The following is a 13,121-nucleotide window of genomic DNA, read 5'->3' as shown; positions in this document are numbered from 1 at the left end:
ATATGTGGTTGTGTCAGAGATCTGTGCACATGCTTAGGACGTATAGTCGTTATGCTTGAGGTTCACCGATAAGTCATCGCCGTTATGACACACCCAACACATGTAAATATCTATAATTTCATTTTCTTTCTCACAGGCTCCTCACTGGTAGAAACATAAGTTCAGAAAAAGATGCAGTTGAAGTAAGTTTTTATCAGCTACATTTTTTTTTTGTTGCAGCAGTTCTGCTTCTCTAGTCTAATTTGGACAGAAACTGAAACTGCTGGGTTTATTTCAGGTGATGAACCTGCTGCATTCGATGGGTCCGGACAAAGTGGTCATCACCAACTCTGACCTGCCCTCTCCTCTGGGGGATCAGTATCTGGTTGCCCTGGGGAGCCAGAAAATAGGTGAATTTGATTTCATTCCCACACCAGTTGGAGCCCAATGCAATGAAACTACTGCAGGGTTTCCGCGGGTCTTAAAAAGTCTTAAATTTAGTTGTATCAAATTTAAGGCCTTAAAAACTCTTAAATTGTACAAGAAAGTCTTAATTATGATATCAAGAGGTCTTAAATTTGGGGACGGAAAGACCAGAATTGCGATATGGCTGAATGTGACGATTAAACTTCAAAAGGCTATGATTTCATGAAATAAACATGAGCGCTGCACGTTCAATTAATGTCAAAATTAAGAATACCACGGACTCTGACAAAAACTGCCTTTCCTGGTGTTGGTTGAGTGTAGTACTCCCACACTGCACTTTTTACTCTTGTCTTCCTCTGTGCATCCATCTACAATAAGGGTAATATAAAGAGAGAGTTAAAATGGGGCCACTGTATAATGATTAAGCCTATGAATACTGTACTACAGCTACTTTTACTGAGAAAAAACAAGATTTGGTTTTTAAAAAGCCTTTTTCCAAAAGGTACATCTGGAAAAAGGGGGGTCGTCTTATAATCAGGGTTGTCTTATATTCGGGCCAATACGGTACTTGAATTTGACTTTTTGAAATGTAAGTCCTGAAAAAAAACCTTGAAAACAGCCATATTTATGAAAAGGTACTTGAAAAGTACTTGAATGTTTAAAAGGCAGTATATATGAAGTTAGTGTTAATTTTTCAGGGTTTCCGCGGGTCTTAAAAAGTCTTAAATTTAGTTGTATCAAATTTAAGGCCTTAAAAACTCTTAAATTGTACAAGAAAGTCTTAATTATGATATCAAGAGGTCTTAAATTTGGGGACGGAAAGACCAGAATTGCGATATGGCTGAATGTGACGATTAAACTTCAAAAGGCTATGATTTCATGAAATAAACATGAGCGCTGCACGTTCAATTAATGTCAAAATTAAGAATACCACGGACTCTGACAAAAACTGCCTTTCCTGGTGTTGGTTGAGTGTAGTACTCCCACACTGCACTTTTTACTCTTGTCTTCCTCTGTGCATCCATCTACAATAAGGGTAATATAAAGAGAGAGTTAAAATGGGGCCACTGTATAATGATTAAGCCTATGAATACTGTACTACAGCTACACAGCTTGGGGAAATGTAAGTATTTGGCTTCAATAATTTACATGTTAGAAATGTATGTGTAATAGCATAACCTCTCATAATTCCTCATTAAGACACTAGAAATTTCAGTTAGTTTTAATTTACAGTACAGTGCAAATGAAGGCATAAATCGGTTTAATTTATCTTTTAATCTAATGAGAGTTAAACTAGCGTATTGTGTGATTATTCCTTTAAACAAAAGTTGTAATAACTGTAGTTGCATTATGCATATCATTCTGCACCACAGTAATATATTTACACTGAGCAACATGACGCTGTTTTGTTCCTGAATGAATTAACCGTTTAAATGATTCGGTTCAATCGCAATGACTCACTTAACAGTGACTTGCTGCCACCTACTGGCGGTTTTAATTTCACATTTAAGGTACCGTTTCATTTTTTAAATAAGTTCAAACATCAGTTTTTAATGTTTTGTTTAAAATATCAAAAAAAATGTATGCATTTGTATCTGCAGGTTAAAGGGGTCATATGATGCGATTTCAAATTTTCCTTTCTCTTTGGAGTGTTACAAGCTCTTGGTGCATAAAGAAGATCTGTAAAGTTGCAAAAACTAAAGTCTCAAATCCTCCATGTCCCTCAGTGCTGCATTAAACAGTGTGTAAATGCATCTAAATGACACTTCTAATGCAGCTTCTGTGTTTCCTCTGCATTGCAAAGATCAATTTTGTTGATACTGATTTCATTTGCTTGGTAACAGCCCAAATGCAAGAATTTGACTCAAAAAATGGCTTAAAGATAAAAATGGCCATAAAACTTATTGGAAATAATTAATTTCTATCACTGCTGTGAACTGACCACACAGAATATGAAGAATATCAAAAAATTCAGAAGTCAGTTGTCAGCACAATTAGAGATAAGATATCAGCACAATAACACATTCAGCAAAATATTGTCTAATTACCGTTATCGATAAAATTCCCGAAAATGATCAAGATATCGCACACCCCTAATTTGTTATTTAATTGATATAGTAATTTATTGATAATAATTGTTTAAATTAATATAATAATTAATACTTTTGGCTCATTTGTTTTCTTAAAAATGGCTTAAAGGCTGAAATGTAAAGTTCATCATTTTATAAAACTATGTGTTTTTGTGAAAACTTGTATCTGAACTGTAAATTATGCTTTACAGTAATTTTACAGTTTAATATGGTACTATAGACATTGCCCTACCCCGCTCATATGGTATTAATTTTATCTGTGCAGGTCTTAAAAAGATCTTAAATTTGAGCTTAAAATCCTGCAGAAACCCTGATTTTTGTTTTCGATAAAAACAATCTTTTTTCGGAAAAGGAACAATGCAGCGCGTGTTAAATAGTCATTTCACCCGGCTTTTGGGAGCGCACGAGATCTCGCGATATTACTCCTTTAGGTGAAAAGCGGTATTTGTTATAATACATAATGTACTTAAGTTGGTTATGTTCATATTATGTAGGCATATTACTTTATGTATTTTAAGTGTTGTTCAATAAAACCATGTGATTACTTGACTTTGCTACTTTATTCGAACAAATTATTATTGTCTCATTGTTAGTTTAATATACTGTATATAAATGTAGTCATACTAAGGGCTGTTTTTCACTTAGGTCTTTTTTTATTACTAAAAAATATCAGATTACTCAATTGTCAAACTAATCAGTAGATTACTTGACTACCAAAATAATAGTTAGTTAGGGCTCTAGATTAGTTAAAATATTTCAAAATACAACTACATTGTTTTTGGGAGTTCAGCGTTTAGTTTTTTTGTGATTAAAAGACAAATATTTTGTCATTTAAAAATTTCTTAAAAATGGTTTTAAAATATCGTCTCGTTCTAGTGAACCAAGTATTTGTATTTTGTCTCATCTCGTGAGCTAAGTGTATTGTCACACCCCTAGTGTCCATGAACATGATATAGCTCATAATTTTCCAAGTGTATGATGAAGCTTTTACTCTTCAGGTTAATCATGTATTCATGAAAAAAAAATCACTTTGAATAAGGAAATTGATAACTTTGCCATAGTATCCTTTCAAATGTTAAAGTTGCCAGAGTCATTGCACATTATTTGTTTCATTTTGTTTTATTCGTTTATTTATTAGTATTTGAAAGATAACGATATTGTGATCTCTGATTTTAGTCCTTGAAAACCAAAAAAAGTAGTGCTTAAAGTCCTTAAGTCCTGGAATTTCAATTAGCAGTTTCTGTGCGAACCCTGTTTAAATGGGATTGTGTATATATCAGCCGTTTTAAAAAGACCACTAGTTAATTGGTAGTTGGTTGCTGGTCAAAGTCAATGGAGCTCACTGCTACAGTATATTATGTGTGTAGTGTTTTGATCATTTTGATGTGAAAGGGATTGTTTAGTAAGTTTTTTTTATTTTTATTTTTTTCCTTTTTCCCACCACCAGACTAAAAAGAAAAGACAAAAACTGTATTTTAAAGATAAAATACAGTTGGTCTATCATGTCTGTATCACAAACACTGCCTAACAAGTTACAGGCCAAAGTTTCTTATTAATCACTAACCCAAAGTATAAGCAAAAGTAATAATGATGATTTCCTTTGCAAGTAATACTAGTTATCAATGTCAACTGTATTGGCTTATGTGTTTTTACTCAAACATTCAGAAGTGAAGCATTTTATTGTTTGAACATCAAAGGCTCTCAGTCTGTTGTGTAGCGCTCTCATGAGGACAACAAAGACTATTCTACACATTCTTGCATCAGTTTCTAATAAAAAACTAAAGTGTTTTTTTAAGGGATGTTTATGCAAAAAGTAATCCCTTTTATTCTTTCGTTATTTCATTTTATATGTATCTCCGTTCCTGTTTCCTGTATCCTTATCATCTTTACAGATGTGACCAGTATGTAACTCAGTTAGATGAGATGCAGAGACAGCTCGCCGCCGCTGAGGATGAGAAAAAGACGCTCAACTCTCTCCTCCGCATGGCCATTCAGCAGAAGCTGGCACTGACCCAGCGGCTGGAGGACCTGGAGGTCCCTCTGTCCCCTCTCAGTAACGGTGGCAGCCCGCACCACTCCCGGACCAAGCATCTGTCCAAATCAGGCCGAGCCCCGCGGAGCCGCATGAGAAGCAGTCCACGCTCCAGTCCGCTGCTAGTGCCTGCCGGCCTGCAGAACACGAGCAGCCACATGAGGGCGCTCTCACGCAGCCTTCACTGCAGCCCCGTAAGAGCGCCCTCCTCTTCTTCCTCATGCTCGTCTTTTTCTGCCTCAAATGAACCCGAGTCCTCTACGTCCACGCGGAGTCTAGCATCTGTCGGTCTTGTGCGCGACACTACTTTCGTTCGTAGTTACGGGTCAGGTTCGTCTCGCTCGTTAGATGACTCTAGTGGAGGGTTGGGACCGTTTGCTATCCAGTCACGACAACCCAAAGTTAACGAATCACAGGGAAATAGCCTGAAAGTGTCAGCGCCGCTGCGCAGTAACACGTTTATTAAAACACGTCGCGCATCTGCACCAGTGAGCAAAGGCGGTTCACGTTCTGTCGAAACCCTTGATACACAATTAGGTAGAACTGATGGATCAGAGAAAAGACGTAAAGTTACAATGCAGGAGAATGATTTAAAACCTTCCAAGAAGTCTAATGCAGAACGTGCGTTTCTCAAAAAGCAGTCTAACATCTCTAAATCTCGATCTGATGAGGGAACTTCTTTTAGTCGTTTTGCATGTTCAAATACAGTGTCTACGACGCAATCTAAAATTTTCCCTAGGGCAACATCGAGTGTAACATCTTCTAGCGATCAGTCCACTCCACACAGTCCATCAGATAAACACCAGAAATCGTCCTGTAGGACAAAAGCATCCTCTAGGTTAGTGAGCCATTCAGACTCGTGTCAGGATTTTGTTGAGGAAATTGTGTCTAATCCTAGTCGTGAGATTAAGGGGAAACGAGGTCAACTCCAAAAACAGCAAAGAAGTGTTGATGCAGCGAAAAGGTCAACACACACTTACACACGCCAGACAAAGTTCAGAGCCACCTAACTGCTCAGTTGTTGACCATCACATAAGTAAAACAATTTTACCACCAACTCTGATGAAGCAATAAAAAAAAGTGCATTGTGAGGTTCAGAATTAGATGTTTCTGCTCACTTGGTTGAGCATTTCATTGAAGCGCTATAAAAACACAAATTCTTTCTCATGTGTTTAGATTCTTTGCATCAGTTTTTTTTTAATCATGTTACCATTTGCTGGTTTTAACATACACCGTTCAACGTCAACATCAAAAGTTTAGGTTCGGTAAGATTTGGGGAAAAAAAAAAAAAAAAATGTTAAGAAGTCTTACCATGCTATATACTTCTTTGATCAAAAATACAGCAAAGACGGTAATATTATGAAATATTTTTACAATTTAAAAACAGTTTTGTTCTTTTTTTAATGTTAAAATGTAATATATTACTTTGATGGCAACGCTGAATTTTCAGCATCGTTACTCCAGTCTTCAGTGTCACATGATCACATGATATTCTGATTTGATTGGCTAATAGATTGGATATAAAAATGGTCAGGGTTTAATTTATGGCTGATAAATGATGATTGTCAAAACTAAGATTTTGTCTTAAAAAGATAAGAAATAAAACATTAAAACTAAAAATCAGTCTGCATGTTGCACCACACCGTTATGATGTGAAGCAGGAAAATGGATATTCATTTTGAGATTTGGTAAAAATGACAGAGTTATTAAATTACTAGTGTTATTAAAGATTTGTCTTTAAATGAGCGTTAGATGGCCAAGGTAAGAATTGTGGAAATGGTCAAAATGAAATATGCAATAACCAATATGGTTCAACTAAAAAAAAATCTTCAATATCACTGATAAATGATATGGTACTTTTACATAATGCAAAAAAAAATGTGAAGAAACATGCTGGTGGAGATTTACTTGAAATGGATGTTTATGATGCAAGATCGGACTTTTTATAATCTTTGATGTGTAATTGAGCTCGTATCGAACCCATGGCGTTCTTTTAAGCTTTCCTCCATACTATTTCTCCATGACAGTTTTCTTCATCGTTTAAATCAGTCTGTTGTCATTGTATCTTATCTTATTTTCTCCCATCTCTAATATCAGCTCAGCATTTGGCATTTGTATGAATGAACACATTTGACTTACTGTCTCACTGTCTTTGCAGAGATGAAATCCTCCTTGTGTCTCCCTCTGTGCTCCAGTACACATGGACCATGTTCATGCCCAGTTCATGAACACCCTTACCCTGCAGACCTGTCCTCACCTCATTGGATCTCTCTCTCGTCATGTCTCTCGTGCCTCTCCTTCCACCCTGTCTCTCGCCTGTTTTTTCATATGGTTGTCTTCCATTTGTCTGGATCAAGTCGTTCAGCTTCAAGATACTGAAAGCTGAACACAGTCATTTCATGCCATCAGATTTTTCCTTATTCATGAACACACGTACCAAACCAAAAACACTTGGAGATCAGTATTGTTTAGTCTAACTGGCTGTGACTGACCTTTTCTTATACAAGCCATAGATAAACACACCTTGTTTTGGTTTTAGCCTTTAAAAACTGATTTTTTTTAGCTATCATGGAGGACGTTCCTCTGGTATAACTGACCAGTTGTGCAGTTCTACAATATAACTTGCCCTGGCCTTTAAAGACCGCTACAGTGAAGTACAAAACAAACGAACACATACAACCAGTAAACGGAACGATCAACTATGCATAGGTACAAAGACTTTTGCTGCTAATTAGCTCATGCTAAATAAATAAATAAATACAATTACCAAACTGCCAGTTTATTCTGCCTACAACACAGTTAACCAACAGCACTGTTAGACAAATGTGCTTTATTTTTAAATAGGACAGTGGTAAACTTGTAATGGTTGTGTTCATATCAAAGGGAACACGTTGACTGGGGAAAAAATGTAATGGGATTTAAAATAGTGCCTTAATACTTTGATGTTTTGTGTGAAAATTTGTAGATAATAGGTTTAATATTTTGTTTATTGAATTGATGTTAAGGGTTTAGGTTGTTTTAAGACTAATTATGGACTTTTGTTTATGCACGTATGTACAGATAATGTTACATTCCCGGCAATAGGCTTGTTTTGTTAAAAATTATATTTTACTGTTCTTGTCAGAACCGTGTGTGTATTTGTAAGATGTTGTGTCGACCTGCCTGTCAACACTTTCATCTCCGTCTTTCATGATATTTCCATATTGAAAAAAGCTTCCTATTGTATTTTTTTTATTTTATTGTTCTGTTAATTTTTTTAACCTGATTTTCTTTTATATTCTATTGTTCAGCCCTACAGAATGGTAATTTCCATGCAATATCAGATCTTGTTTGTGAATATGTAGTGAAAAAAAATAAAGATTTCAATGTTTGTCTATTTGTTGTATTATGTTTGCCTTATTGAGGATGACTTGAAATGTCAAGCAGTTATATTTTGTTTTCATTTTAAAATTGTAGCAATTTTGTTAGTTTTTATGTTTTAGTGGTATAGTTATTTTAGTAAACTAAATGAAAATGAGAAATGTTGCCTTTGGAACTATCTGATATAAAGTTTTTTTTTGTTTTTTTAATATTTCATTTCAGTTGATGTTTATTTTATTTCATATAAGTCATGAAAATTTATAGTTTAAGATAATAATAACCCTGAAGCAAGTTGATGGTAAAAAGGTGATTGAATGTTGAATATTTTTAAATATTAACCTAAATTATCCCATTTTCTACCATTGTCAACTACCCATACTGTATGTTTATGTGCTTATATCTAATCTAGCATTTAAAAGTAATGCAGTTGTATTTGTAGGTTTTCCATTTTTAGATAATTGAACACATTCAACTAGATTTTGAGAGCTACTGTTACTCTTGTTAGTTTTGACATATTGGTCAGTCGCCCTGTTTAATTTCAGTGCTCTCCATTCATCACACATCAAGTGCTCCACTTTGGAGTTCCCAGAGTCATATTTCAGGTCTGAGGGTTTTGTGCCCTCTAGTTTGGCGTTTGCCCAGCTTTAGTCAGAGGGGTCAATTTTTGTCATTACATCCTGAAGTAAAAAGATCCCTGAGCTCAGGGTGACGACTCTCTTGTTACACAGCTAACAAGAGCCCGCGCTTCTGTGACTGTTCTCCCTCAACGCAAATGTAACGAAAGGGTCTGAAGAAATGTATTAATGTAATAATGTATTAATTTTCTCATGAAATAGTGAAGAATACAAACATACTAAAAATAGTATTAGTATTTTAATACACCCTTTGATATTCAGTCATGTTAAACGCTCCATTTGCAGCCATGCTTTTTTGTGACACTGGACCACAAAACCTAATAAATCTAAATAGAGAAAATCGCCTTTAAAGTTGTCCAAATGAAGTTCTTAGCAATGCATATTACTAATCAAAAATTAAGTTTTGATATATTTACGGTAGGACATTTACAAAATATCTTCATGGAACATGATCTTTACTTGATATCCTAATGATAAAGAAAAATCGATAATTTTCACCCATACAATGTTTTTTTTTTTTTGCTAAAAATATACCCCAGCGATTAAGACTGGTTTTGTGCTCCAGGGTCACATTTTATTCTATAATCGGAAAGCGTCCGAAAACGCGTTTTTGGCTGGTCATGTGATCTAAACCTGCCTCCATGAGGCGACCCACTCCATTCAAAATAAAACCGCTTTTATTAGGCTACTGATATAACTGGAGTCCTCATCTCATGAGTGTACACGACTTAAAATGTAGTTTTTAAAAATAGCCAACTATTCACATTGTTTATGTGCAACATATTTGTAATAAAGAAGAAATTGTGCGTGCGTCTTTTTGCGCACTCGGTGACAGATTGTGAGTTATTTGGATTTGTCGTTCACTCACTGCCCCCAAGCGGCGTTCAAGTGAAGTGCGCCTCACATTGACGGACAGCGAGATACAGTGGCAGCTTTCTCAGGTGTCCCCTGTGTTGTTGTGTGGTAAATAGATAGCTTGTACTCACTGCTGCTCAGATGGGACCTCGCTCATGGAGCGTTGACGCACTTTCGGTGAGTTCAGAGCTGCGCTTTGGATATTTTTAATACAGCTTATCCGCTATAGTGCATTTGAAGCCACAGTGTTTCAACATAAGTGTGATTTCCACAATAGTATCATTACACCTGGATGATGAGGTTTACAACATGCCTAGACTGGAATCAGTATCTGAGTGAATTATTCATTGCATTTGCGTGTTTCAATTGTTCTGATGCTTTTCTGTCAAAACTGAGATTATGATTATTTTAATGCTTTTAAATATAATGCTGTTGTGTGTCTATTCCTATACATAGATGTTTGCAGTATATAAATGTATTTTTAGTCAAATTTATAATACATCTTAGCCACTTGCATGAAAATATAATGCATGCATTTATCTGTCAGTCAGCAATCTGTTCTAATTTTGCTTGAAATGACAAATAAATCATTTGAGTGGGCAGGCATTTGACCAGCTGATAAATTATACATCCCACTTAGGTGAAACTCACCCCTCTTGTCACTCTCTTTGCCTTCATTGACGATCCCAAACGCACAGTTTCCCAGCATGCAGCAGGAGCTTTGGCTGAGGGCTCTTCTTGATACCTGTGTGTGCAATGAGATCGGCCGCTTCACAAACACTCCCGACTAGACCGTCCGAACAAGAGCTCAAAAATGCCTTATCCAACAGCGTCGCAGGACACAACCACGTCTCCAACTCCAGACCAGCACAGTCCAGAGCAAAGACGCCCACAGACACATTTGATTGTAGTTCTTTGCATCATCCTGGCCATAATCGAGGTGCGTTGTCCTGGCGTTTTTCACAGACAGTGACATGGGAAGTGTGTCTTGTAGAATTTTGCAGAAATAACGTTTGTGTCTATGAAAATGCAGATAAATGTGATATTGCAGAGGGCCCCTGGAACCTGAACAACCCGGTGAAAGCCTCGAGGAGCCATCAGGAGCTTCACAAGGAGCTGTTACTGGCCCACAAAAAGTAAGATCACCATAAAATGCTCCAAATCAGATACTGTCATGGAGACTTTAATAAATCGCTGAGCTTTTTTAAGTGGGTTGTTGAAATATTAATGATGCCTCGTTCTCTCTCTCTCGCTGGTCTTTTGTGTCAGGCAGTCATGTGTGTGCAATAGTACACCCTCTGGTATTATCAGGCCACACTGTGGCAGACATTGTAATGATAGGCCTGCTGACACTACTGAAAAACAATAGTTCGGTCAGTTTGGCAGAGAAATATGGGCTCAAAAATTACAGTTAAATCTCATGATATCTATGAAGCCCCTTAGTTCACTGGTGATGGGTTAAAAAAAGATAAGAAGGATGTTTTTTTATATAAAACTTTTACATTTCACTGTAAACATTGTGTTGGAAATAATACTAGGTTGAAAGAAAAAGTATATTTCATGCTTTTGTGGGCAAGCAGAAAGTTTCTTAGGGGAATACAAAAGCATTGAAATGTAATTTATTCCCCTGTAGAAAATACTTAATTTGTTCCCTCACAAAACTTTGCGTTGCCAGATTAAACATTATGTTCCCTCGCAAAACTTTTGCATTCTGTTGCAGTCTTTTGCATTCACCCTAATCTTCACATTCCCAAGCATTTGATGCAGAAATTTAGTTTTCCTTAGAAACCTTATGGTCCTTCGCAAAATGTTTGCATTCCGACGCAAAACTTTTGCATTCACCCTAAAAACTTCACATTCCCAAAATGCAAAAGTTTTGTGTTTCCCTAAAAAACGTCACATTTCATTGCAAAACGTTTGCATTTTGATACAAAACTTTTACATTCCCCTGAGAAACATTCCCTCTTAAAACTTTTGTGATGGAAATAATACAAAGTGGGAGGAAAAATTATTTTAATGTTTTTGTGAGGGGAACGCAAAAGATTTGCAAGAGGGGCTCCATACCAAATGATGTCATAATACAAAAACACAAGAAAAATTATTTTAGCTTTTCCTCAAAAATTTTAATAAAATGTCATTTTTTAAATTTTTGGATAGGAGTGTTCGCTAAACGCAAAAAATGCAAATGTAAATTTTACCTAGATACATTATCACCAGTTATTTTGCTGTATATTTGGAAGATTTTCCCCCCTAGTAGGATCAATATTCCTATCAATCTATCTGATTTTAGGGATAGTTATTGGTCCATAGTTGTTTGATAGGAATGTGGTTCCTGGACAAAAAAAAAAGAAAAAGTAAAAAAAAGCATTCCTGGACAAAAAAAGCGTAGCACTTGATTTTCTCCTTAAGGATATTAAGTAGAGTTCTTCTATTACTTTTACATGCAGTGTTGTTGATGTTAACTAAAACAAACTATTAAAAATGTTTTCGTTAATTTAAATAAAGTTTAAATAAAATAAAATATCAATATTAGATGAAAAACTTTAAAATGAAAACTAAAATAAAAAGCTAATTCAAAACTATTACAGCATATAAAAATGCTAGCATAGCACTGGTAAAATGTTACTTTTATATGTGTTGTTTGTGCTTGGGCCCTTTTGGCGGGACAGAGGGCTGGTGGTGTGCTGTAAGCCGGAGCTTCAGATGGTTCTGGAGAAGAGGAAGACAGAGCAGACCCAGAGAGAGGAGGGAGAGCAGAGCAGGGGTCCTCTGGAGCAGGTGCTGCTCGAACGCCAGAGCAAACATCAGGAGATGATGGTCAGCAGCCACAGCACAGTGTGTGTGTGCTGAAAACAACTAATCAAACACAAATGCTGTGAACAACAATTGTGTAATGTGTAGTATTGATTTTGTTTTCACATTGCTCTTGGTATATTCCTTAATTCTTGACCATGTTACCTCTAGTTTCCAGCATAGTCACTACTTTAATTTTTTTTTTACTGTGTTATCATAATAAATTAATATGAATGAACTGTGCTTTCACGATCTTTAATGTAATTTTGTTTACCACATGTTTCAATACCTGTAGTAACTGGTGGAATCTCGTTACCATGGTCAAATTTAAGGTTATGATTTCATCAGTTGTATTAGCCTTAAGTGTTTTGTGATTTGTCTTGTTGCTTCTCAGAAGGAGAAGGAGGAGGAGCAGAGGCTATGTGAGGAGGTCCAGCTCTTGGAGTTCGTCCGAGTGAGACAGAACCTGAGGAAAGTTCACACAGCTCTACAGAAGAACCTCCACTCCTGAATCTGACCAGCGCTGATCTGACTAAACACATGCTTCATTTGCAAACACAGTACACAGTTTCATTATATTCATTATTTTGTTATTAAACTTTTTCACAGTCTGTTGCAGTTCACTACATTTCATTGTGTTCTGTAATAATTAAATAATGTTAAAAAACACACCCATGATAATCTTAAAATACCATTAGCTATTATAATAACTACAATTACTGATAGGCCCTAGTACTGTAAAACTATACAAAATCTGCTGAAATCATTCTGTCATTTTGTTTAACTTTTTTGTTGAGAGTGGAGGCCAGTTTTATTGTAAAACCTGAAAGGTCATTAAATAAAAAACACAATTCTACCATGGTACTTGTTCAACTACATGGTTGTCCTATCCATGTTTTTGATTATTATTATTAGTAGTAGTAAAAATAATAACGGGGTAAAGATCTACTG

General features: G+C 35.9%; 2 protein-coding genes across 5 annotated transcripts in view; both read left to right on the top strand.

Annotated features, from left to right (window-relative positions):
* The window catches only part of LOC107747207 (protein bicaudal D homolog 2), a 26,162-nt gene extending 18,844 nt beyond the window's left edge, over positions 1 to 7,318 (top strand). For 2 of the 3 annotated variants that reach the window (XM_016561650.1, XM_016561651.1), the window contains exons 9-10: positions 4,388 to 4,721; positions 6,686 to 6,764. In XM_016561650.1, the coding sequence (XP_016417136.1) occupies positions 4,388 to 4,721; positions 6,686 to 6,691 (340 nt within the window). In that variant the 3' untranslated portion in view covers positions 6,692 to 6,764. Of the gene's footprint in view, positions 1 to 4,387; positions 4,722 to 6,685 lie in introns of all 3 variants that reach the window. The other variant, XM_016561652.1, reaches the window with a different exon arrangement.
* Positions 7,319 to 9,415: 2,097 nt separating this feature from the next.
* Positions 9,416 to 13,026, top strand: LOC107747209 (protein FAM107B-like). Of its 2 annotated transcripts, none has more exons than XM_016561655.1 (5): positions 9,416 to 9,554; positions 10,076 to 10,317; positions 10,411 to 10,513; positions 12,047 to 12,194; positions 12,565 to 13,026. In XM_016561655.1, the coding sequence occupies exons 2-5, from the start codon at positions 10,134 to 10,136 to the stop codon at positions 12,679 to 12,681; spliced, it is 552 nt and encodes a 183-aa protein (XP_016417141.1). In that variant the 5' UTR covers positions 9,416 to 9,554; positions 10,076 to 10,133; the 3' UTR covers positions 12,682 to 13,026. The 2 variants fall into 2 exon arrangements, with proteins under 2 accessions (XP_016417141.1, XP_016417140.1); XM_016561654.1 differs by having other exon boundaries at positions 12,038 to 12,194.
* The last annotated feature ends 95 nt before the right edge of the window (positions 13,027 to 13,121 follow it).

Source organism: Sinocyclocheilus rhinocerous, unplaced genomic scaffold (genome assembly GCF_001515625.1).
Source record: "Sinocyclocheilus rhinocerous isolate Xijiao unplaced genomic scaffold, SAMN03320098_v1.1 scaffold559, whole genome shotgun sequence".
In the NCBI taxonomy this organism is placed as follows: Eukaryota; Metazoa; Chordata; class Actinopteri; order Cypriniformes; family Cyprinidae; genus Sinocyclocheilus; species Sinocyclocheilus rhinocerous.
The sequence above is the reverse complement of the archived record's forward strand: the minus strand, read 5'-3'. Positions and strand labels throughout refer to the sequence as shown.